The sequence below is a fragment of the Netta rufina genome (genome assembly GCF_964035555.1).
Source record: "Netta rufina genome assembly, chromosome: 1".
Taxonomy (NCBI): Eukaryota; Metazoa; Chordata; class Aves; order Anseriformes; family Anatidae; genus Netta; species Netta rufina.
The window spans coordinates 1,551,825-1,577,268 of record NC_140123.1 but is presented as its reverse complement, the minus strand read 5'-3'; the positions used below and the strand labels follow the sequence as shown (position 1 = coordinate 1,577,268).

The 25,444-nt window shown below is 41.9% G+C and overlaps 1 protein-coding gene across 1 annotated transcript in view; it reads right to left on the bottom strand.

Annotated features, from left to right (window-relative positions):
* C2CD3 (C2 domain containing 3 centriole elongation regulator) overlaps window positions 1–25,444 on the bottom strand; it is a gene marked incomplete at its 5' end in the record, with an annotated part of 48,225 nt that overhangs the window by 3,201 nt on the left and 19,580 nt on the right. The window contains 14 exons of the mRNA XM_084294867.1: window positions 4,095–4,188; window positions 4,612–5,638; window positions 7,172–7,389; window positions 8,352–8,528; window positions 9,361–9,461; window positions 9,910–10,115; window positions 11,741–11,808; window positions 14,009–14,147; window positions 17,483–17,800; window positions 18,458–19,078; window positions 20,390–20,479; window positions 21,309–21,577; window positions 22,867–22,984; window positions 24,352–24,524. Of these exons, the coding sequence (XP_084150993.1) occupies window positions 4,095–4,188; window positions 4,612–5,638; window positions 7,172–7,389; window positions 8,352–8,528; window positions 9,361–9,461; window positions 9,910–10,115; window positions 11,741–11,808; window positions 14,009–14,147; window positions 17,483–17,800; window positions 18,458–19,078; window positions 20,390–20,479; window positions 21,309–21,577; window positions 22,867–22,984; window positions 24,352–24,524 (3,619 nt within the window). The remainder of the gene's footprint in view (window positions 1–4,094; window positions 4,189–4,611; window positions 5,639–7,171; window positions 7,390–8,351; window positions 8,529–9,360; window positions 9,462–9,909; window positions 10,116–11,740; window positions 11,809–14,008; window positions 14,148–17,482; window positions 17,801–18,457; window positions 19,079–20,389; window positions 20,480–21,308; window positions 21,578–22,866; window positions 22,985–24,351; window positions 24,525–25,444) is intronic.

Genomic DNA, 25,444 nt, shown 5'->3' with positions numbered 1-25,444 from the left:
CCAACCCAAACACAGCAAGGAATTCCCACGTGGGAGCTACGTGCGATGCTACAGGAGATGCGGGTTTCTATTGGAGCAGGTTTCTATTGTCTGATGGAGAACTTTTGAGATTTCATTACTGAAACTAAAAGTTTCCTGGACAGTGCAGAACCTGCCTTCTAGAAACTGGTTCCCAAATTCTTCTCTCACGAGCATTTGTGCTGTACACAGACTCTCTGGGCACAGCTTGCCAGGGAGATGCAGCAGCTCGTGTTTTGCAGCTCATGTTTTGAAGCTCCTGGTGCGATGGCTCACCCCAAAAGAGCCCCGTGCTCTTAAACTGAAAACACCACAGGAGAGCAGCTGCCTGCTGCTGTTAGATGACACCAAGGCGATGGGTAGTGGTTTGTACACTCCTGACTGCCAGTAAACGAGGTGGGCTTGCAAAGATACCACTTGCACGGTTTTTCAGACAGAGAGAGGTGCCCCAAATCCTATTGCTCCAGTTTTTGCTCCAGTACTCCTGTACTTCCCTTTACAGCCATTTTTCTTTGAAATATGTAAATTCCCTACACACACAGATTTTAGCAAAGCATTTTGGCCTCAGCACTGCATATTTAGGGTGCATTTTCCTCGGAAAAATGTGAGAAGAAGAGGACTTAGGCACAGAAGGCTGCTTTGCTTTCCTTTTTATAGAAGAGGCTGCGATACGGCAGGACACTTAAACCAGCCTGGGCTTACCTACCTGCTGTGCGCCAGGGGTTCGAGCAAAGCACAGGGATTTATTGGCATTTTGGAGGTCCTGGGGGTCGGCTCGTTTCAAGGTCAGAGAATCTGGGTAAGCACCTTGGCAGCGAGCAGCATTTCAGCCCTTGCTTTCAGCAAGCAGGACAAGTTTTGTCTGCACGCTGACGCAGGAGTGAAAGCAGATCTGTGTTAATAGGCTACAACGCAGTGACCTTGCACCTACTTCTGCTTTCTGGACAGCAAAAGCTTCGTGTCCCAACGCAGACAGCATGCCCTGTCCCAGGCAGACGTGGGGAACACAGCTTCTGATCACGAAAATGAAGAAGAACGTCAGCATTTCTGTTCAGCAGGTTAAGAGGAGAAGTTTACTGGCTCTGGGGAACTTGCTTGAGAAAAAAAAAAAGAGCTTTCACGGCTGAAACTGAAAGGGGAGCAGATCAAGAACAAACCAAGAAAGGATGTTTGGACCTTTGCAGGCCAGCTGCAGTTTTAAAACACCTCAAAGGTGCTAAGTTTGTGTTATAAAAGTGTTGTTTCTAGTCTACACTGAAGGTACAGCCATACAAAATAATTCCTTATGCTGTGTAAAATTGGTTGCAATGGAAGTTTCTTATCCTTTTCGTAGAAGTGAGGAAAAAATAAAGATATTTTAATGCAAAGTTTAACTCTCCTGGTTTTAAATACTTGTTTTTCCCCCCAGACAGCTTCACACCAGTAGACTGGGCCACTCTGAAAGGCAGCAAACCTTAACACGGGCTTCCCAGCTAGCACCTCATTGCAATAATGTTTTAATTTTTTGCTCTAGCGTGTGATTACCTGAAACCCTAACCAGAATCAGCGCTGCAGTGCCCTCCGTGTGAGTGGATGTTATCTAAAAAGACTTTTTTGCCTCAAAAACTCATCACTAATATATAAAATAGCACAGAACATATGAATGCAGTTCAGGCAGAGAGGGAGGAGAAGCAAGGCCAGAGGTTACAGTCACTAAGAAGATCTGGACCATAATCTGGGCCACCTACACAATGGCTCTGATTCATTAAAAAATAGTTGTAGCTTTAAAGTAACCACAATACAGTGCTGGATGCTGTTAAGTTTAGCATCAAAGTTTTTCCCCAGGTTATATCAGGACCAGCCAGGAAAAGGGCTGAGTGGAGACAAGTGCAAAGCTGCTCCCTGAACTTGAGACGGGGCAGAAATCGAACCTGGCCTGCTGGGTCACAGCAGGTGACAAGAGTGGAATGGGAAAGCCGGGAAGGACCTCAAGAAACTGGACATGAATCTGATGTGGTGGAGGAAAAAAGGTCAAACATTTGTTTTTTTTACATTTTGTGAGGCTCTGAAAAATTCAGGTCCCTGCCACGTGGCCTGAGCTGCTGCAGCACCTCTCACCACAGACCCACAAGTCCTCGCAGCACGACTTGGGAAAACCTTTTTGTCTCAAAATGCTGCCATCTCCTCTGAGGTGACCACCTGCTTCGCCTCCTCACCGGTTTTTCCTCGCTTTGTGGAGAAAGGCAGGGAAAGCAGGGAGTCAGGCACCACGGGGAGAGGTGTCAGGAACGCCAGCAAGGCCAGGAGGGAGACTTGCCAAGCGCCATGTGAGCGACAGGGGACTGCTGATCTTCAGATGATAACAGCTCAGATTTCGGCCTCGCCGTCACGCTGGGCGTTTGCTGAACTGTGCGGAAACTAAACAAACCCAGATTTAGAAACTGAGGTCCCTCGGCGCTAGCTAGGAAGAAAAATAAGAGAAAGCAGCTTTCCTGAACGGCGGCGTAACGTGGGCATAAGTGTAAAGCTTCCTGCTCTTCACATCGGGTGCTTGATGGTGGCTGATGGTGTGGGGCAGCACTGAGTCCTGTCTCAACAGATGTCTAAAAAGTGATACTGCAAAAGATTAGCTCTAGTTACTCCTGGAATTAAGCTGGTTTAAGGTCAGCTATATCCAAAACGGGGCCTTACTAATATCCTCCCTAATTATCGATCAGTTTTAGGGGTGTGTTCCTAGCCACTAAGCTTAGCACTGCACCAAGAATGAATTAGAATAAAATTGGTATTAACATCAAACCGTAGGTCTGAGTTCTGCTTTGCTGATGCAGAGAAGGACAGGGTGCTTCCAGGAAGAAGCAGAAGCTTTCAGAGAAAGCAAAATGTGGAAGAGGCAGTGAATTAGAGAGTAAGGGGGTATGGAGAGAGGGGAACACGGAATTCAAAGGAGATTCCCCAGGAGAAACATGGCAGAGATTCTGCTTGGGGTTTTGGGATTTGATCTGCTTTGGGTTTTATCGGAAGTGTTTAGATATAGCACGAAAAGTATGCTTAACAAGCACTGAGACATACTGCAGCCTAGGTGTTACTGTCAAACTACATCCAAGGACACTGACAGCACACTGTGACTGCGACTGCTCTGACAGAGTTCTGTATTTTCATCAGGAACAAGTTTCAAAGGCTTTAGAAAAGGATAAGCCTTGTGTAAATAAGAAAAAAGATCATTTTAACTACGCAAAACAGCAAAAATCCATGCATTTTACCTGCCTGTAAACATGTTCATTAATTTCAAATAGTTTCCACTACTCCGGAGCTATTAGACCCTGCCTGTTTTTCTTCTGTTTGATCAAGCAAGCTGCTTCTGATTACATAAATGTTCCTTACAGCATTTGTTTCATAGGTCACAGGGAGGGGAACGAACGTGTTATCTGTTCTGGGAGCAGTAAACAAATGGCCCACATGGTGCAGCACCGAGATCCACATCCACAGCCCTGCTGAGGCTGCACAGGAATAACAGTTAGACCCCAAAACATCCGAGCCACAAACCTTCTGGAAAGAAAACGGTCTCTACTTCCCTGCAACAAGTGAATGTTTATGCAAACAAAAACATTTATGAAGCAATAAAAGCAATTATCAGCCCGTGTAAATACTTCTACTACTCCCTCTCCCTCCATCGAAGATCAGGAGTCAATGCCTCTCAAGGAGGTGCTCTCTGCTGCAAACTCCCTATTTTATCCCAATTTAAGAGGTATAAATTAGTCATAATTAAAGGTATCCCCCAAATTAGGCACCCTATATCATGATAAAGCACAAGAAAGTGAGGAGCACCTGGTAATTCCACCGACTCCAGGGGAGGAAAAGAGCAACCCCCCTGACTACACGGACAAACACAAGTGTCACTGACAATGTTGAATCATGAATTTGAAAATGCTTCTCCTTGAGAGAAGAGAGATCAGAGAGATTCTCCTTGATTTGGCAGCTGTCACGACCTCTAACCTCAGCACTGACAGGCAAAGGAAGGGAGAAGTGCTTCCATTCCTGCTCGAACAGTTGGATTCTGTTAAGCTGGGATAAAAAAGGGAAGGACGCCCCGTACTTACCGTGGAAGGACGAGAAGAAATGCTGAGCATCCTCATGGAGGCTTCCATCTGCTGGGGTGGAAGGAAGAAGTTGGGAACAACAACAGGCTCAGGTCTGAGCAGAGCTGTTAAGGAACAACCTTTGGCAGTGTGTGACCACACAAAGCTCGGCTGGGCTGCAGGCGGGCAATGAGCCTCGTTGTAACAGCTCCGAGTGGATCCCTGATGGTGAAACTCGTTAATTTTAATCATTATGCTATCATTCTGAACACTGAATACTGGTTACAAATGGCAAGGAAGTCCTCACTACACTCCTGAAACACAACAAGGACTTAATTAGATGATTTTAAGACCCCTTCCAACCCAAACCATCCTTCATATGACTTCTCAGACCTTTCCTGGCCATCAGTTCTGGATTTATTTCACAGGGGAGAGCTCCACACAGTGAATTTCTCTTTCCTGAGGCTGACACAACTCTAACTAAGCAGTAAGATATGCTCCTTGAATGCAATGTGTGCTTAAGGAAGGGGAAGGATACAAAACAATTTTTGGTTTCTCGGAGTTTCCTGACTCTGCTGGTGGTGGGTCTTCATGGCTGTCTTCAGAAAAGGCACCAACGTTTCCTTCTGAGCCTGCTCGGGCAGATACACTTTTTGCACAGATCTCATTGGAACCACTTTTTTCCTCATCTTGACGATCTTCACCTAAAACCTCACCATTTTCCTTCTCTCTCGCTGTGGTTTTTGGAATGGTCAAACCAAAGACTCCTGGAAATTCCAGAAGCTCTTCGGAGGCTGCACGAAAATCTGCATTTTGCTTTATTTGCTTAGCATTAAACGTTCTATCCCAGCTGCAACTTCCATTTTCTACAGGGCCACCAACTGTTCGATGCACTTCTGAGAAACGAGCAGAACACAGCAGCTCCTTCCCAGTTTTTTCTGTGACACCGTTCAAGCTCTTCAAGCCTTCTATTCCTGCCCAAGGACTGCTCTGCTCTGTGCAGGGGCTAATACATGAGCTAAGAGCGGTGAGCACGCTTTGGTTGTCACCTTGTGGTACGCTGGCCAACGAGCTGCTCCTCCTCCTGTTCCCTTTCTGCAAACACTCTGCATTCCCCTGATCTTCAGGCCCCACGTTTAGGGGCTGCTGCTCAGCGCCCAGTTCCACCTCGGAGAGCACGCTGGACCAGGGACTGGTTTTGTCCGTCAGGGTCGTTATTTCATTAAGAGTTCGTGGTTCTATAACATCTTCCTCGTATTCTTCTTCGCTGTGGGGCTGGGTGCCAAAAACACCTTCATCTCTCCGGATGCAGTCCGTTGGCAAAGGATGCTCGCTTTCAGGGACAGCTTGGTCTAGCAACTCCTGCAATATGTGTCTCCCAAAAGAGCACGGCAGCTGCGTATCGCTGCAAGAATTCATTGAGTCTGACTCACCCTGGCCTTGGTGCACTTCAGTTCTGGCTTTTCCACCCTTCTGGTGGGGAACACGAGCAGCACTCGGCTTTCTGCTGTTGTCTTGATGCCCAGTAGAAGAATCTTTACTATTTTTAGTGATAGTCTGTAAATCTGATTAATAAAAACAGCATCAGTAAATGCACAGGGCAACCATTCACCTTGCAGCTGATTTACCTGGGCTTTCTGCAGAAAATCAGTTCAACTTACCAACTCTGATCAAATGACAGTCAAATATTAATTAAATACTCATAAAACAGAAATTCACTCAAGACTATTGTTCAGTTGTTGTGGCAAAATTAAAAGGACTGAAAACGAGGAGCTGCCTGTGCTCCAGACACAGGTTCTGAAAAAAGATGGTTGGATTAGGAGCCTTGACATTAAAAAAATATAAATCCTGGAAATCTCGGGGGATTTTACTATTTCTTTAAAAAGCCACAATCACCTGGTTTAGGTGCCTAGTTAACAGTTCCTATTCAATTCTTAAATTCTCTGAAAAATTAGTTTGCCAGTGTTAGGTTAAAGAGGAAAGTACTGTTACTCTGAGGCAAGTGAAAAAGTCTTGCCACGAGGCACTGCAAGGGGGGGAGGACATTTGGAAAGGAAGGAAGAGTTTGAGACAGATTGCAGAGGAGAGTACGTAAAGAAGCAGTAAAAACAATTAACAGATGAGAAGGAGAACGACAAAAAAGCAAAATCCTGGAGAAGAAAACATGAGAAAATCAAGGTGCCAATACAAAAAGGTCAGGTTCTGGCATAACAGAAACGTGCCCTCCAGCTCCACCTCTTGGAAGTGGTGTTGCCCTGCAGGCAGCTAGAGGCAGAAAGCACAAAACAGCTTTCCAACTGGCAGCTCCCCGAGCCACAGCTTCTTTATTTTAGAAGTAATAGCATTGATTTGGTTTCCTAGTTGTTTTACTCTTCACTGTGCCTCTCTCTGGTGTAACATCACAGTGGCTTGAGTGGTTACGCTAAAATAAATTAAGTGCAATCAGGAAGCAGTTAATGAAGAAAGTTAGAATGGAGCTGGGAGAAACATCAGGCAAAGTAAAAATAATATAGATCTGAAAACAAGGCATACAAAGAGATATGACTTCCTTCACTTTTGTGTCATCCCCTGGCCTTATTAAGAATGTTTTTCTGTGTACTAATAATATGGAAAATTAATTGCACTGATGCCTGTAAAGGACTAAATGGAATGAGTATGATAAATAGAAAATAAGCTGCTTACTGAGAGCTTTGTCTCACCTACTATAAGAGCTTTATTTTTGCTGTTCATCATCGGGCATAAATTTCATGTGCAAACAGATCTATGCCAATTCCTCTCAGCAAAGAGCCACAGGCTGAGCTCAGAACCATCCTGTGGACACCCCTTTTTCTGAACAGATGCTAAAATTTCGGTAGAATTTAGGCTGTATCTCGTGAGGGCCTTCATTCCCATCTAACCTGACTTCTGAGTTGACTTCTGAGTGTGTTTCAACTCAATGCTATCATTACTGACAGAGGTCTGAAAATCTCTCTGGAGTGTTCCCCCAGTGGACTAATCCCTGGTGACCAACACCAGGGATTGGTCTTGATTACGTGAGAAATCTGAAGATATTTTAAGGCAGCTGCTGATCAAAAATTCCAGGCCAAGTGCCAACTTACCATTGATGAGGCTGCTGACCTGAGACACCAACTGACTCGACTTTTTCAGAAGATGGTATCCGTTGGGATGTGCTTCTCGGCTCCTCACGCCTTGATGATCACTCTCCTGCTCTTCGTGGCTTGGTTTGGGTGTGTTACCGTAACTGAAGTCAGGAAAAGACCTGGTCAGCTTCTGACTGAAGTACCTCTGAACCTCATCCAGCTCACTCAAGTTGTTTCTGGAAGCAGTGGTAAAAAATTGATAAAAGCAAAACCCAAAACCACAACCAACCTACGGCAGGCTGGTTCTATTTGTATCATTCCAGTCAACTGCAAGTAAATAAGCAAACACAGGACTAAGGATTATTACTGAAAAATAGATCAGTAGATGAATGCTGAGGTTGCTCTACCTAAGCAAAAGGATGCTTTCTCAAGGACAAATTTAGGTTGGAAGTTAAAAAAAAAAGGAGCTAGTTTTAAATGTACTCACTCAAAGAAAGTTGGATTGGAAATGACCTTCCAGCAGAAGTGTTAACGGCAACGTTATTACTTTGACTTTATGACTGAGCATGATAAAAATCTAAGGATTTATATCTGCTGAAGTTCTAAGGATTTTATGATATATTGCTTGTGGTAGCTGGGGAAGGGATGGAATGACTCAGTCTCCTTCAGTCCCATATTCCTACAGATAATGAATTTTTTTCTCCCAAAATTTAGACCTGATTTATAAACCTGGAACCTAGTCAAAAGGAAAATAGGTGCTTCTAGGAAGAATAAAGGCATCCTGCTGGGAAAGGACATCCAGCTACACACACGATGAAAGGGCTTACAGGCTCGTTCTTCTATCCTTGAAAAGAAACTCAAAGGACTGTTGGCTTAACAGTGTGTGCTGCGTTGCAGATGAACAGAGATGGATAAAGCGAAGCATTCCATCTAGATTTGAAAACACTGCTCTTACTGTTTCCCTTTGGAGACTCACTGCATTGCTAGAGCTCCTCAGTCCTAATGCTGAGTTGCCCCCCAGTCCCTGCTTTTCCAATTTCATCTCATCCTGCTGTAAATCACAGCTATTTCACTGATAACTTTTAATCAGTTACTGTATATTTTCATTTCCCTTAAAACACAAGAATTCTTGAGTTTCAAGCTCCGCTGTGCAAATCTAAGGCTTTGCAATACTATTTTGGCTACAGCTCTGCCTTACCTGAGAGCAGTTAGAAGAGAAGCACGTGATGACAGCGATAACGAGTCCACCTTGGCTGCCCGCTGTGCGTTTCCCTCCGCTTGCTGCAAGGACTCGTGAAATCTGCGCACATTCTGCATATGCTCTTCATGACGAGGTGCGTGCGTCTTAGGGGAATTAATTCTGCTCGGAACAGGCCTACAATTTAACCACAAAAAGCAGTTTGAAACCTCTGATTTTGGGAAGCCTGCTCACTAAAAACATGCAACAGCTTTAAGCACACTAAAGAGCCACCGGTGGGTGAAACTACCTTTTCCAAATGTCATCAAGAATGGGATTTACTGAGTGTTTCAGATTTACAGTAAAACAAAAAAAAACCTGCAGCTGATAGGGGATTCACAACACCCACCAGCAGCTGTCAGTCTGGCTGTTCAGGCCAAATAATGCTGGCCCACGGACCCTCTAAACTTCAAAGGCATGTACAGGAGAAATATCACCTCTTACATATGCTAAATAAATCAAGCATGAATTAACATGCTCTCTCGCATGTTGCTAGCTACATAAACACACGCTGGTGCTTGTTTTAAGGGACATTAAGCAGAATTTCTGCAGGATATCTCACAGTCCTAGTCCTGGAATGTGCAATACCACATTTCACCAGCCAGGAGGTATGGCAAAATTAAGGGGATACACCAGTAACACTCAATTTTAACTTCTTACTGTAAAAAAAATATTCTTATAAAGGCTTGGAAGAAATAACTGCCAATTTTAGAATTGGCATATGATAAATCCTAAAGCAGAAAGCTGAAAATGCAACAATCAGGTATCATCAGTGAGAAAAAGATGTGGATTTTGTAGAAAGGCCCCAAGATTGCCATCTCCTGGGCTACCCGCTCACCGGTAAAGGGAATTTGGTAAAATCTTTCAGTCCAAACACAGGAAAAGACCTCTGACAGGGCTTTATGTTTTCAGATACGTGGACTTTTGAGTCCCCAAAATGATCAAAAAGACCCACAGCCAGTTGACTTACGGTTCTCGAGTAGGAACGCTAACTTCCTTTGACAAGGTATTTGACATCTGCTTGGAAAAGCTTGAAACATTACTGGGAGATACTGGGAAGCTGTCTTTCACCTGGAATAAAGAGAAACACCACAGGTGAGATTTCCACAGTAAGAAAATAAATAAATTATAAATAAATTAAAGTACTGTCTTGCTGAGGTAACAAACAAAAACTTAAGTTTTCTGAATTTTAATTTTCGAAGGATTTTGCATCACTGAGCCAAAATACCTCTTAACAACACTCTTATTTCAGAGACATTTATTAGGAGGCAGATTCAAATATCAAAATACAGGAAGGCTGTTTTAAACCTTTATTCATTTGTAACCACAGCTTCCAATTTACATTCGGAACTGGAAAGTTCCAACCTTCCTGCATAAAGCAGGCATAAAAAGGGAAATGTGGCATATTTTTAAAGAATGGATTTTGTGTCTTTTGTTCATTTCTTTAGAAACCTGGAGTCAGTGCTGATTATTAGGAATCTAAGCAGCTAGGCACAGGGTAAGAAAGTCAGGTACATACTGAAGAATTTGGAGTCTGGGTCCGAATCCTTGCCTGCTTTTCTTCTTTGAGGTTATTTATGTTTTGAAGGGGGGAAACTGCTATTTTGATCTGTCCTCGGCACTGCCCACTGAAGTCTGTAATATTGTACCACCCGCACACCAGCTGGAAGCCAGAAAGAAGAGGAGAAAGGTCCACAGATGCAAATCCTATCACCCGCTCAGTCTCTGAGGAAGAAGAATATAAAGCACATATTAATTTAAGCTGTATGAAAGTGAAACATTTTCAGAAATGCCAAGAAGTCAGTTATACAGGCCTTGAAAGGGAAAGACATCTCATGAAACTCAAGAAAAAAAGAAAAAAGGGTTAAAGGCTGACAGCTCTCATGAGGTAAAGAACAAGAAAAGAGTGAAAAAAAAAAAAAAGTGGTGTTAAGAATAGGGTTTAAGAAACTACAAAGAGCCTTAGATTTGTTTTTTTTACCAGCCTTCAAACTAAGATACCTACGGTGTCTGGCTGAGAAGAAAAAATTGTTTCAAGCAATTAAAACAGCTTTGTCCCTGCAGATAAACCAAAATGTCTGTCCCTATTGTGGTTGTTGATAACGTGAATGCTGACACAGGTAGCTCACAGCAGAACAGGGGCCTCGCTGCAGGTGTAAGGAAGGACACGAAGGTAGTTCCCAGTCTATGAAGCACTTTATCAGAAGGACTAGTTAACAAAGGGTTAGAATGAAGTGAAAAATATTCAGTTTGAAAATGGACTAGAAATAAAAGACAGCCAGAGGCTTGTAAAAATGAACCCAAAAGCTGATCTGATGACCTCAGCAAATGCATTCTGCCTCCAGAATTGCATTCTCACTTCAGAAACTCACATTTCTTCCCTTCTCGTGTTGCCTAAGCTTTCAAAAAAATGCCCGCTGGCATTACACTGTTTCATTTCCTGTGCAGCATTTTGTCTTTTCTGTCTTGCAAATTTATCTGAAGTGCAGAACAAACAATCCTACCCAAGAAGAGGATGTTATTTGGATTATCTTAGCAATTGCATTCAGCTAAAAATGTCTCTGCAGAGACAATGAAAGGCCAGGGCAGGGAGAAGGATTGGCAGGAGGATCGCTGTGTACACACAGCACTCTGCATAAAGCAGAGAAAGGCTGAGTAACACAGGAAGTTTATTTTTGAAGCAAAAATTCTGCCAGCTGAACTTTAATACATGAAAAGAAATGGGGGAAAAGATCCAGATTTTAAAGATTGCATTTTAGATGTTTGAAGTAAAGAAGTAGGGCTGTCTTCCCAGCAATAAACACACAGACTTTTAAACATGTGCTGGGCTGGTATCCATTAAATATTGACGTATCTAGGCTAGCAGCAAGACAAGAAAATACCAATTTGACCCGTTAGCAGGAACTTTTATCATTTAACAATACATAGAAGGTTTAGTAAAAGTGCTTACAAAAAGCTTGTATTTGTTATTAGGCCTCCAACTGGCCCAGTGACTGCTAATACTGGAAACAAAAATAATTCTTAAAACATACCCATGCCACTATAACGTTATTTGAATGCAATAGCAGATGAAAAACACAGTAAAGAATGTATGTTCGGTAGGAAAATCCAGCCTCTAAAACGCTGTCAAATTAAAAAAATGGAAATGCAAATGAACCAAACCTTGCCAGAAGATAAATAGGGAAAAGAAGGATGCTGAGGGGCAGGAAATCAATGTGCATTTATCTACAACATTCTTCTAGAGCAAGGCCAAAAGTATTTTTACAATTCCAATCTTTAATTTACTTCAAGTCACCCAAGGAAAGGGATGCAGAAAAGCTCTCCTCTCAGCAGAGCCCTACATATTTTACCTGCTGCTTTGTGCCACACTTTGAAGACCAAGGTTTGCTGTGGATCCAGCAGAAGTTCTTTGGATAATCTGTGAAGAAGAAAATGATATTTTGTTATGTGAAGTAGGAAAAAGAGCAAGTACAGTAAAATGTCTCTGAAGATTCAGTGCCATTGTATTTACCCAGACAAATCAGTTTCGTCCTGGAGCAGAAAAAAAGTAAGAATTTGCCAAGTCCTCAACTATTTTACGTGGTTTGGGCTTTTGATTATTCAAGAAGTTATTTCCCTCTCCTCAGTCTTGTTGTAGATTTAAAAGTTAGGAGATGGAAACCACAAGGAATCTTAGGAAAGAGAAACAGTCTCATGCCTCAGTAAGTACAGAGACAGCAAAACACTGGGGTTATGGTTGAAAGCTGTAATATCTGAAACTGATTTCTGGAAAACAAACCAAAACAAACCCTGAACAATGAAATGACAGATATCTTAGCAGAGCAGCTTTTAAGTTGCTTAAAGCAATTCAGATACGAGTTGTGGCATAAGCAACTTCTGAAACAAACCGTTCATCTTCAGCTATCAGTCCTGCAATGGTTTCACCTTCATCTTACAATTCCCTAAAGCCAAAAACCCGACTCAGTCTGGTAGAAAAAGCCCACTCCTGGGCAGTCACAGGAGGGACTGCAAGCACTGAGTGATTCGCAAGCATTTTGTGGTGGGCAAAATAAACTGAATATGCTTTTTTGTTGCCTGTATCTGACTTGTTTCACCTAGTTTAGAAAAAACTCTTGGCTGTTGCTTTGGCATTAATTTAAGATGTGGTATAGAAGCACTGGAGAAGCAAGATTGCAAACACAGGTTTGTTGCTGACTGTTACTAGGTATAAATTGATCAGCTGAGGTGCTTTGGAGTGGTCAATTCACCTGCTCCAACCTAGGCTCTGATATGTTTGAGCCATCTGAGCTATGTTTGCTGTACTGATTTGCAGTCACAGGAGAGAAAGAGGCTCCTGGAAGGAATTTTATCCTGCTCTAAGACTGGCCTCTAACACAGGTGAAGTGACACACTGACTGGAGGTGTACGCATCTCTGTGACTGCACAGAAAGCCAAGGGTGAACAACTCTGAGTCAGAAACCTAACTTCCAGATACAAAAAATTAGGTGAATCCCACCTGAGAGCTCTGGTCCTGAAGCAGGGTGTAATTTCGAGGCATGAAACGAAGTAAAATGTACAGAAAAAGCCAATAAACCTGATCAAATCTTAATGAATCTTCCCAAGAGACCTTTAGCCATGGCCAGCCCCTTCCTCTAGATGGAGAAACTACAGATGAGTGGAAGCAAACTGACTCACCAAGGTCTTAAGCTGCAAAAAGTCCCCCTGTACTCAGCTCTGGTGAGGCCGCACCTCGAGTACTGTGTTCAGTTTTGGGCCCCTCGCTACAAGAAGGACATCGAGGTGCTTGAGCGGGTGCAGAGAAGGGCGACGAAGCTGGTGAGGGGCCTGGAGAACAAGTCCTACGAGGAGCGGCTGAGGGAGCTGGGCTTGTTCAGCCTGGAGAAGAGGAGGCTCAGGGGTGACCTTATCGCTCTTTTTAGGTACCTCAAGGGAGGCTGTAGCGAGGTGGGGGTTGGCCTGTTCTCCCACGTGCCTGGTGACAGGACGAGGGGGAATGGGCTTAAGTTGAGCCAGGGGAGTTTTAGGTTAGATGTTAGGAAGAACTTCTTCACTGAAAGGGTTGTGAGGCACTGGAACAGGCTGCCCAGGGAAGTGGTGGAGTCACCATCCCTGGAAGTCTTCAAAAGACGTTTAGATGTAGAGCTTAGGGATATGGTTTAGTGGAGGGCTGTTAGCGTTAGGTTGGAGGTTGGACTCGATGACCTTGAGGTCTCTTCCAACCTAGAAATTCTGTGATTCTGTGAAAAATGGAGTGTAGCCACGGTTCAAAATGCCCTTCCTCATGTTAGCTTTAAGATCAAGCTTCCTCACGTAACTTTTTACCCAGGGTAAGCATGTGGCAATTGTAAAACATGGAAATAAGCGTTTGTAGCTGAGAGAAGCTGAACAAGACTGCTCTTCAAAGCTGGCCAAAGCACCTTTTGGAGCTCGCTGGATCAAAAAGCTGGAGCTTCTGAATGAAAGGGAGTCTAAGCTTAAGGCTGATAAAACCCACGAGCAGGAAATAAAGCAGTAAGCAGAAAGGCACCCCTAACTGGGTGTGTTATTTTCACACTTAGCCACTGGCTGTCAGACCCAGAGGCTCTGTGAGCACGTCTGTGCGAGTTCACACCTCGTACCTGGCTTGCTGCTGGAAATCCCAGACGGGTGAGTCTGTGTTTTCTATCACCGAGGTGGTTACTGGAGCATCCGCGCCAGCAACAGCGAAGGTCACACAGCTGCTGGGTGCTGTTACTTCACGCTCTGTGAGAGGGCTCCCTGAAATGACACGGAATTAAATTCAGATTTGGCCAAAGGATAAAAAGCTTCTTAATAATTTCTGTGGAAAATAAGTAAAGGTAGATCAGCAGTTAAAAACTGTTCATTAACAAGTAAATTCAGCATCTAGGAAATGCTCCTTTTCACTGGTGGAGCTGATAATGCTTTATGTTTACAAAAAGGGGCAAACATTACATGAGCCTTTCATAGAACAGAAACTGGAATATTTATGGAAGGAACAGAGAAAACGTTTGCCCAAGATCATCTGAGAAGTCAGAAGCAAAGCTAGGAATAATGCCCAGATCCCTGGGACCCTCTTCCAGCACTTGATTACTAAGGAAGTGCTTGTGTGCTCCCACCAGCCCTGCTACTGCATCAGTGGGAAATTTGATAAAAAAATGAAATAAATAAATCTCATGTAGATGAGGCCTTAATATTCTGGTCAAAACATCAAAAGATAAGGAAGGAAAAATAAATCATCTTCATGCCCTAGTCCAGGGAGCTACACAGCTGAAGTTGTATGAAGTAGCTTCAGCAAAAACTTAATTTGGTTTTAAATAATTTGGTGTTAATCCATACCCAAACTGGATCTTTGTGATTGCTAAGCTGAGCAGCTAGGGCTGCAATTCACTCTGCAATGCACCTATGAAAGCTTTAGGAAATTCCTTGCATAAGCATAGCTCAGGGCTGGATATATGGCCACTTTCTCCCTCCTTTGTCCTGAAATAAGCTGGGAAAACACTCGTGAGAAAACACGTAATGAATGAGCTAGCCTGATATAATTGGCTGTGCTTGCACTTAGAGGCAGGTAGTTTATAATCAGAGGATCACAGGATCAAATTAAGGGATGGAGCTCATTATTCCCTAGATGCTGCTGGATATTATGGATTAGAAAGCATTGAATGAAAGATGCAGAAATTACACAGTCACCTGCACTGAATTACAGCTCAAAAAGGAACCTCAGGGCCTCGGCGGGGGACAGTGACATGCCAAGGAAATTCAGAGAAGGAATCAGAAGATTTCTACCTCCCTGCTACTTCTCTGCATGTGACCCTGCCTCCAGGCTCGGTCCCTCTCAGTCACTGTCACTTGAGTGGGATTAATTTGCTGCAGTGCGTTAGGGTGCAGAGCTGTGGAAGCTTTTTACTGCTAATGGAGCCGCTGAGATGGTGAATCGGTAGCCGGCAAAATCTGCTAGGAGAAAAGGATTTAGCCAAGGGGAAACGAGGTCACACTTTGCCACCAAACACCGCCCCCTTGTTACAGATTGCTTCCTCGGCTCTGCTTTCCAAGGACTCTGCATGTGGCTTTGGACTTCCCTAAGACTTTGCTGCCCAAAATGATCAAAACCTGCCAGTATGAACCTCATTTAACTACAAAAATCTTTTTTCTCCTGCAGTCTGATTCGCCATGAAAATAAATGCGATTGGTTTGCTGTAGCTCACGGAGTTACTGCTTGCTTAATCACAAAGATTTACCTAAGAAGAGGATTTCTTGATTTTTATTTTTTAATATGAAAAATGGCTTCAGTTAAAACATGCCACACAGGACTCTGCTCAGTTTGGCAAGAGTATAGACATGGCAAGTCAAACACAGGCGTGGGTTATGTGAGATCAGCTTAGAGACACGAGCAGGACCTGTCTAGACCAGCTCACTGCCTCTTGCATGTAAAGGCAGACCTAAAAAAAAAAAATAAAATCAATTTTTTGTAGTCAAAGTAGAAGGAATTTCATTCCTTCCTGATGTTATGAAATTTAGTTTCGTTTCTTTGTATTTCTGGAAGATGGATAAAAAAGAAAAAACAAAACAAAACAGGAAAAGTGACTTCAGAATACAGAAAAATATCAAGAGACTTGGGAAAACATTTTGTAACTTGACTCAATTTTTGTAAATTGTGCATCTTGCAGTTCTTCCAAAACTGCAGGAAGTTTGGCACCCATTGCCTACTGGATTGGAAACGTATTCTAGCCTTTTTATCTGTAACATGGTAATGAAATGTTTATCCTGAAGAATGCCAATTCTTGTTGTAACCAGCTTATTTATATGCACTGTTCTAGTGTATCCATTGTCTCCACAGGGAGTTGCTTGCAAAAATAGCAAGAGAAGATAATTTGTTTGAAGACAGAAACATTGCCACAGTGTACACCATCAAAAAACACCTCCTTATCACTCCCCAAACTTTGCAGTAGCAAATAATGTTGCATCAAGTTTCCAAAGATGATGAATTCTAAAGGATTATAGAATTGTTGATTATAAAAAAGCCACCTGTGGGGCTCACTATGGATCAGAATGAATTAAATTATGGCTTCTATTTGACTCTCTTTAGCTGGGAGACCAGAAAATGGTGAGGACTTTTTTCTGGCATGTCACCTGGACTAGGAACTAGTTGATTTTAAGAGAGACAAGTCCAGTAAGCTCACCTCGAGTCAGTCCCTTATTTATATTTGGTAACACTGCATATTTGCATCTGTATGTTAATGGTCCAAAAGAAACCTGAGCACTCCGAGTGCTGAGCAAACACAAAGTGAGCAAGTCGTGCAGCATTAAAGGTGCCCAAGGTGAAGGGTGGGACACTTCTCACCTTTAATAAACAGGATTCATTTATAGACTGCAACTTGAGGCAAACAAGGCTTCCGAAACTGGAAACTCCCCACCTTACCTTACTGCATCCAGAACCAAGCATCGCTCGCTAGGAAGGAATATTTTAGTATGCTTAGCATAAATTTTAAAGCAAAGGAAATTCTTTGGTCATGCTCAGCACAGTGAGTGGCCACCTCGCTGTAATTCCCACCGAGCAGAGTGACGAGCCTGGGGGAGTTCACACTGCTCTGCCCTTACACTGCCCTTCCTCCGTGCTGCGGCTGGCAGCCTCCAGATAGCACAAATAAGCCAGCTTTTCAAATTGATGATCTGCTAAAAATGCAAATTGGCAAGAGTCTTTGAGACAGGAGGAGCTCGGGGTTAAGTTATTCAGATAATTCTTAACTGCAGAATTCAGCTGTCAGCTCTAACAGTGAACATTATATCATTTATAGTTTGGTTTTTATTCATAGAGATAGGCTGAATAGTTTAAATTCCTGCTTCCCCTGTACTTATACTATGATGCAATGGTCTCAGGGTTGCAATACGGCCAGCCAAGATCAAAACCTGCTGCATTTATTCACTCCTGGAGTAAGATGGAAGAAAATTCCTGGGCTTTTTGTCTGAAAATTGCTCCTTGCAGTACCTGTAATGAGCAGAACCCAAGAAACAAACAAAAACACAAACACACATACAGAAATTAAAAAAAAAAAACAAAGCCAACAACAACAAAAAGGCTGCTGGTGGTGGTTTACCTTTTAAACTTAGGTGCATTGCTCTTTCCACGAGGATATTAACAGCAACTGTGTTTTCCAGAAACTCCACATCGCCTTCTTGTGGTTTCTCACTGCTGATTTCTGAATTTACGATATCCAGATTCTGACAGTTATTTTCAGGGACCTGTTGGCTCGGATCGGGTGCTTTCTCTGTGCTTTCATCTTCACCACTGCTGTACTCCTCAGCACAGTGAAGTCTGCTGGTCAGGGCAGCAGGAGTGGAAGAAAGGGCGATGTGAACACGTACAGCAGCCCCTGCTAGGTCTGCAGCATTGCATCTGAACAACGGGTAAACTCCTGCAAGAGAATTCACAAACAACCATGTAATGAAGAGAAACAAAGGACAGGATCTTGAAAAAGCTGGTCCAGTTCATTGTTTTAAGATCTCTCAGCAGAATGAATTTTGATTTTCAAGGTAACGTTTAAGGAAGGTATCACCTAGTGAAGAGTTTCAGCTTGGAAAGGTAAAAATAATGACCAAACCTCCAATTGGTGCACTTCATTTTGTCACTGGTAGTTCAGATGGCTGTTTTAAAACACGTCAACTTCCTGAGAGTCCTGTGAAGAGCACCTCTGCATACACACGAACTTCTCTTGCTTTTGTTCTGATTTATTTTGCATTTTTGCTCTGCCTACAAACATTCAGCCTTCCTGAGATATTTTATTCTCACTCCACTACGATGCGCAAACTGCCACTCTCAAGGAACACTCCTCATTAATCCAGCTAGGCTAATTGCATTCCCTGTTATCAATCATTGCTACCAATTTTGCACCCATTTGAACTTGCTAGGTTTTGAATCCAGAGGGGCAAGCAATCTGAACCTTGTTTATCTTCAAGGAAGAGTTGATATATAAAGGACATAAAGGGTGTAAGTACAGTTTTTTCTCGACTATGGATTTAAGCAACATCAAGTAAAGAAGACTAAAACGTGACAATGTTCTTTATGAACTTACCACCAACACTCAGTGTTGCCCTTGACCTCTCTGCTAATGCTCCGAGGTCAACATAGGCGGATCCGATGAGACGATCTGTATCGAGTGGTCTTTCCACATCATTTTCTTTCCCGTATGCCCACCACACCTGGATTTCTAATTTCTCCTCCCTGAAGAACCAAATCAGCCCTTGGCTCCTCCTGAGGGTCAGCTTGTTTGGTTTCTTAAAGTTCACCGTGACGTTCTTTGCGTCCTCACTCAGTTTTGGCCTCCTAAGTGACGTCCACGTGGCTTCCTGATCGTACAGCTTATACCTGAGGTAGCAGTAAGTGCTCCTGTTCAGGTGCATCTGCCCTGCGAGCAGCACGCAGTGGACAGGCAGCCACACTCTTGGGGTTGAAATGGTCACAGCCACCGGATTGTCCCTCTGCTCCCACTCGTCACTCTCATCCAAACTGTCCTCAGGGCTTTCCTCGCTGTTCCATCCCAGAAGCTTAGCGGCCTCCAAAACACGCTCTCTGTCACCGTGACGAGCAAAAGTCACAGAAAGCTCCAGTCCTCCCCCAATGGCCTGCATGATGTTCGTGCGGTGCAAAGGCATCGCGTCTTCAGCTAGGGTAACGGGGTACCAGCCTGTAATACCTTCAGGAGAAGAGATCATCATTAGACTTTTCCTACCCTCTGAAAACATCAGCAAAAGAATTTCTGCGCTCTGGTCAGTCAAGAACCAGTACTCGAAGCATCTATTTCTTGTGAGTTTGGAATTCATTTCTAGCCTGAAAAAGCAGCAAAATGTTAGACCTCAGACAACCTCACAGGTAGTGCTGATCCAAAATGCATTTTACTTTCCATTTCACTAACAATACTCATTTTACAATGAAACTATATCCCAAGAATCTCCAGCTATAAAATTAGGTGTTCTCAGTTTTTTCCTCCTCTCTTCCCATTTTCCTGAAAATTTCCATTCCTATTTTCCTAAAAATAAGACTTCATGGTTGGAGAAAATGAGTACAACACTGAAATTAAAGTGGAAATAAACAAGATGATAACAAAAACATCATTATGTTAATGAAAATCATCATTATGATAATGAAAACATCATTTCCTACAGGAAAGATGGGGAGGGACTCTATCAGGGAGTGCACAGATAGGACAAGGAGTTTAAGGTTTTAAAGAGGGTGGATTTAGATTAGATATAAGGAAGAAGTTCTTTACTAAGAGGGTGGTGAAGCACTGGAACAGGCTGCCCAGAAAAGTTGTGGATGCCCCATCCCTGGAAGCATTCAAGGCCAGGCTAGATGGAGCTTTGAGCAACCTGATCTATGGGAGAGATAATAAAGATATTACACATCGTTTTTACCTCTTCTATCTAACGTTAGTTTGTATCTTACATTTATTTTTTTAAAAAAAAGTTAATTCAACTGCTTTCTAATCTAAGCTTTTGTTTCTAGCTTTGATGTCTCAAAAGTTGGTCCTCCACTGAACACTACAACTCTTAAACTTTCCATCATAAACTTGAAAATGAAGAGCACCAAATAAAATATTAAGCAGGTTAATATTCCTTCAGGCAGTTCAGCTGTCAATTGATGGGTACAAGTTTCTCCAGTTTCTAGTGTGTACAGTGCCTTACTCTTAATAAGGTGCAACTGGCTGCTCTCTTGCAGTTTCCAAAAAATCCATGTTATCAATATAAAGTTTACTCATCACAGAGTTCAACAGCTTGCCCCACACGGAGTATAAATCATTCATGCACAAGACGGTCAGATCCTACACCCTAAAAACTGATCTTCAAACAACATCTCATTTATGAGCTTTCTAATACGGAATTTTTAATGAAGATGTGCAGTATCTGAGAGAACTTTAGTCTAAAAAATACCAAAGGAATCAAAATTGTTTTAAGCAATCACAATAGCACGTACATGGAACATTGGTAGTGTAACACTGCTGCATTACCTGATCTTCTTCTCAGTAGGTCTCTGGTTGGAACTGTAACTGTCCCAAGAAGATAATCTCTTGATGTCCGAGCTGCCAACGTGTCAGTGGCTGGAAAACAAATAATTCTGTAAATACACCAAGCTAGAACAAAAGATTGAGAAGCTCTGAAAGAAATCTGTGTCACATCAACAGCAAACAGCTCACCTGTCAGACTGGAAAGGCTTTAAACCTCTGCAGAAAGGAAAAATACAAAACAAATGGTGCAGAAAATGTGAAGCCAAATTCAGTGAGAACCAGGGGTGTCAACAAAGCTTGTCTGTAAGTGTTCTCAATGCACATTAATTACAGGATATGTGCTCCACCACCACTGAATTTGGAGAAGCTTTTGGGGAATGTTTCCATAGGTGAGCATTAAGTAATGAGTATGGAGCTAGTGGTGTACATTACTACTCAGCTACTCTAACAACATGCCACTTGTAAATTTTCTTCCCCAGAAATAAGAAACAACATCATCTTTAGCTAATTTTTGTTTATAAAATAATTCTACACTATGTTGTTGTGTTATGAAAGAATCTTGCTTATCTGATATAGGATCTTTGGAGGATTTTAAGCTGTCGTTTCTCTGAACCTCCATGACCTCATTCATAAAGCAAAGGCAATAAGGCAAACACATACAATGCCAGCATGCTTAAAGAGTTAAGAACTATTACTCTCAACTGTTATCTTTTCATTTAAAAGGTGATCTTGATCAACTGGAGCACCAGAAGCCTTAACTCTTTGTGTAAGGGAAACAGTACCTCCCCAAGCCTTCTCTGAAGACCATTTAGGTAATTACATCTATTAGCAACTGCACGGAATCTGTCTTCTACACTGAAAATTAAGGGACTAGACCATTATGCAACTCCTCTTAGTCATCATAATCAGTTTTTCTCCTTACCTGACTTCACGCTCTGATGATAGACAGAGAAGACGATATTGGCAGACTGCAAGAGCTCTCCCAAACAAGAGGCTTCTCCGCTGCTTTTCTGAACGATGAGGTTACAAGGGAACTCCATGTGGTGCTCAAACTCTGGGCAGAAAGAACGAGCCACAGCTTGTGTGTTGCGCCTCTCTGTCTCAGGTAGGAAGGAGAGGTGCACGGAGACATAAGCGTTAACTCCCACGCCTGCATAGTACTGGACCGAAGGGTTTTTTTCTGCCACAGCTCTTCATTTAGTACGTGAAAAGAAAACAATGATGAGAATGAATGTAAAGTACAAGAAATCTAGAATTTCAATTAATTAGCTAATCGATTAATACAAAACTTTCAGGTCTTTGTGGCAAAAAAGGAGACAAAACAACATATGCTTTTGGCTGCAGATTATTTTCATCATTTTTTTCATCTGAATACAGTAGGAAAAGATACAAAATGATGACAGTAACTATGACGAGGTCCAACGCTGGTGGCTGTGCTCTTAACCTTGTCAGGATCTGAGATCGAAGTCATTGAGAAAGTACTCAGCACCTTTAAAAACATCCAACACTGTAGACAAAACTGTAGGATAACTTCCCGGAGAACCTACTCCAGAAGGAAGTAAATGGCCAAGCTAAATTATTTTTACATCTGATAAGCAAAAGGAGGAGAAATTAACAGATGGGGTGTTTTACAATAGAACAGACCCAGGTATTATTCAGGCCATACACCTGATGTAAAAAGAGCTTGGAGGTCATTCAAAATTAACTTCAAGCATGATATGGTAGTGATCTTCATCGTAAGGACTCTACTTGAATTAATTTGGATCAGGAGCTCAGCAACACTAAAAAAAGATCAGTGGGCAGTACTCTAGAATAAGAGGAGTCATCCTCTCTTATCTCACAGAATTGACTCCCTCTTTTTTTCTTTATACTTAGTACAGGCAATTTTCAAGAACCAAGTTCATGTGATACCATGCAGTAACAGCAGCAGCCTTCTGGGGGAAAGAGATGTGTCATTTACCAGTTAGTTTACCCACGCTTCCCCAGTCAAATTCAAGAAAACAAGTCTTAGCTAGGTTCTAAATAGCATCAGTAACACCAGGATCCAGAGCCCACATAGACACCATTTGATATCACCCTGCAGTGTAGGAAAACATGGAAGGAAGAAATACTGCACAAAAGGCTGAGGGACCAAAAGCTATGGCTAGAGATTTGCCTGTGAGAATACTACATGATGTCTTTCCCAGCTCTTTGTTTTGCTAAAGCATTGCAAGTCTAAATCACTTAATTTTCAATATTACAGTCTCAAGCCTTCTGTAGAACGAATACTACTACATTGTTCTGTTGTTCAAGGGACAAAAATAACCCCTGTATAAAGATATTTTCACTTCTGATCAGAACCCAGGTTGAATCGTGGTCTCTGCAGATGGAAAGTTGACCAGTTACAATTTGTTCTCATCTAATGTTTCAGCCCGCTGCCTCCAGATAAAGTTATTTTAAGAGAAAAAAAAAATAACCTTTCTTTTAGGACTAGGTTTTACCTGGCTGCTGCTTGCAAACCAGCTGCTCTGTGTATTTGTACAGACAGAGAAACAGCCTGAGTGGTTATTCCTGCAGTCTTCACAAAACGGTGGTATCTCACGCTCACATCAAGCAAGCCTGGATTCAGTGAAAGAAAGAAAGCACGGAAATGGTCAGCTTTTTATATAGTTGCACATCCAGTACAACCAACACTTTGTTATAACTCTTAATATAAAACTTACTCTATTAATGCATTAAAAAAGCCACATGGAAAAAAACAGAGAGGTTTAACTGGGGATCCAAGATTGTTAAGGCTGGCTGTGCAAAGTGCTCTGCTTCCTTATGGCCTGGTGCAGGAGGCACAGGAGATTTTAAGGACTGCATCCTGCAGCCTGGCCTACTGGCAGTCGGATCAGATGGTCAGAATGGCTCCTTCTCACTGCCAAATTTATGACCTAGTAAAACGAGGACGGCCTGTTTAACCCGGACGCGCCCTCATGTGTGCGTTCATTGTAATAGTTTTAAAATATATTCCTGCAGTGTTCCAACAGATCTTTTTAATAGCACTGCAGTGACAAAAGCTTCAATGAGATTTTCTGATGTGGCTAATTTATTACAAAATAACTGAAGCATATTGCACTTCCTCTGCGACCACAGCTTTTCTTTGCATTTTTCTTACGGCCACTTCTTCCAGGAAGCTGCTTTTCATTTTTACACTTAATGCTAAACCTCTGGTGGAAAGAGGTTGCAGAGATTTCCTCAGTGGCCTTCCCAGAGCTGATGTTTGTATTATTTGAAAGAACCACTGCAGAACAGAAAGCTGTCTCTGCTCATATCAAATATGACTCACAGCCCTCCTTCAGACCTCCCATTCCTTACCTTACATGGGAACCCTAACTGTGGCTTATTTAAATTACAATTAATTATTATCAATTAGTATTATTTAAACTTTAAACGATTAAAATTTAAAATTATTATTTATTAAATTAATTATTTATTAAAATTATTATTATTTAAAGTTTGCTAGGACGTTGAGGTTACTCACATTTCTCACCAACTCTCACTAGGTGAAGAGTCCAGTGAAATTTGGGAGGAAAACCACCCCTGGTTGATTATCAGTTGTCAACACAACTACATATTAATTTATTAATAAATTTAATATATTTATTAATATATTAATATTAATTTAATATTATTAATATTAAATATATAATATATATTATATATATAATATAATATATATATAATATATATAATATATTATATATATAATATATAATATAATATATAATATAATATATATAATATAATATATAATATATATATAATATATAATATATATAATATATATATTATATATATAATAATATATATATAATATATAATACATAATTTAATATTATTAATATTATTATTTTTATAATATATATTTATTATTATTTTATGGCAGCAAATATGCAGACTCTCATCTTATAGATGAGAGAAAAAACACAAGTCTTCCTCACCTGAAGACCGCAGGTGAAATTCCTCTGAGGAATCAGTCCTCGGGACCAAGGGAAGATTAAAGGTCTGTATGCCTATTTGCTCGCGATGCTGCATCGTCACCATGGCACACAGCCGTGACAGAGGCAAGGTCCCTTTGGCAACCATCTGGTCTCTGACATTTGGGTAGTAATACCTGGGAAGACACGAAGGAGCAGCATCAGTCATGCTACTTGGGCAACGATGAAGTGATCATTTCTCTCAAAATTACACACAAGTCCACTCTATTTTGTGTGTCTTCAAACAAGACCTGTTAGTCTCCTGAGAGCTAAGGGATAAACTCATAAGTGAATTCCCAAAGGAAAAAAAAGATGAAGTGCTCAGAGTAGATAATGCTAAACACGTCCATTTGTACTAGTCGGAGCAAGGCAGTTATCAAAAACTCTACTCAAAATTGGCATCCTAAAGGAAAAGAAGAGAAGGATCTAACACAAAATATTCTCTCCACTCTCAGTGTCTGTTAGTAAATCAAAATCCTACTTGTGGAACAGATTTATGGTGCCAGTTTGTGAGTGTGTAAAGTGACTCAGGACAGTTTCTAACTGGGCTACTCTGCTTCACTCAGTTTAAAGACAGTATTGGCATCGTATCTACTGAACCAGGAGACCAGAGAAAGGCATCCACTGTGTTTTCAGGAGCAGTGACATAGACTTGGGTTTCCTCTTTGCATTTTGGGGTAATGAATAGACTGTTTGAGCCCTCAATAGAGCACTGCCTGACTTCAGTCCCAACATCTTGTTGTAGTACACCTGCTGGTTTCTATTCCCACCCTCGCCATGCTTCTAGGAGAAATTCTTAGATGCTGATGGTGTCATAGCAAGAACTCTCTGATTTGGAATCTTGTAATCAGTATCTAAGCTCCCTCCTAATTACTAGGATCTGTTGGCAAGCTTTTTTCATTGCAAATATTGCAAACTGGCAAGAAGATGTCTACATAATTCTTAAAAAGTTTCCAGCTCATTAATTTGTTCCTTTGTCCTGGAAGAGCCTAATTCTACTAGCCACTACATGAGAGTGATTAGGGCAAGATTAAATTGAAGTCCTGAAAGTGTGAAT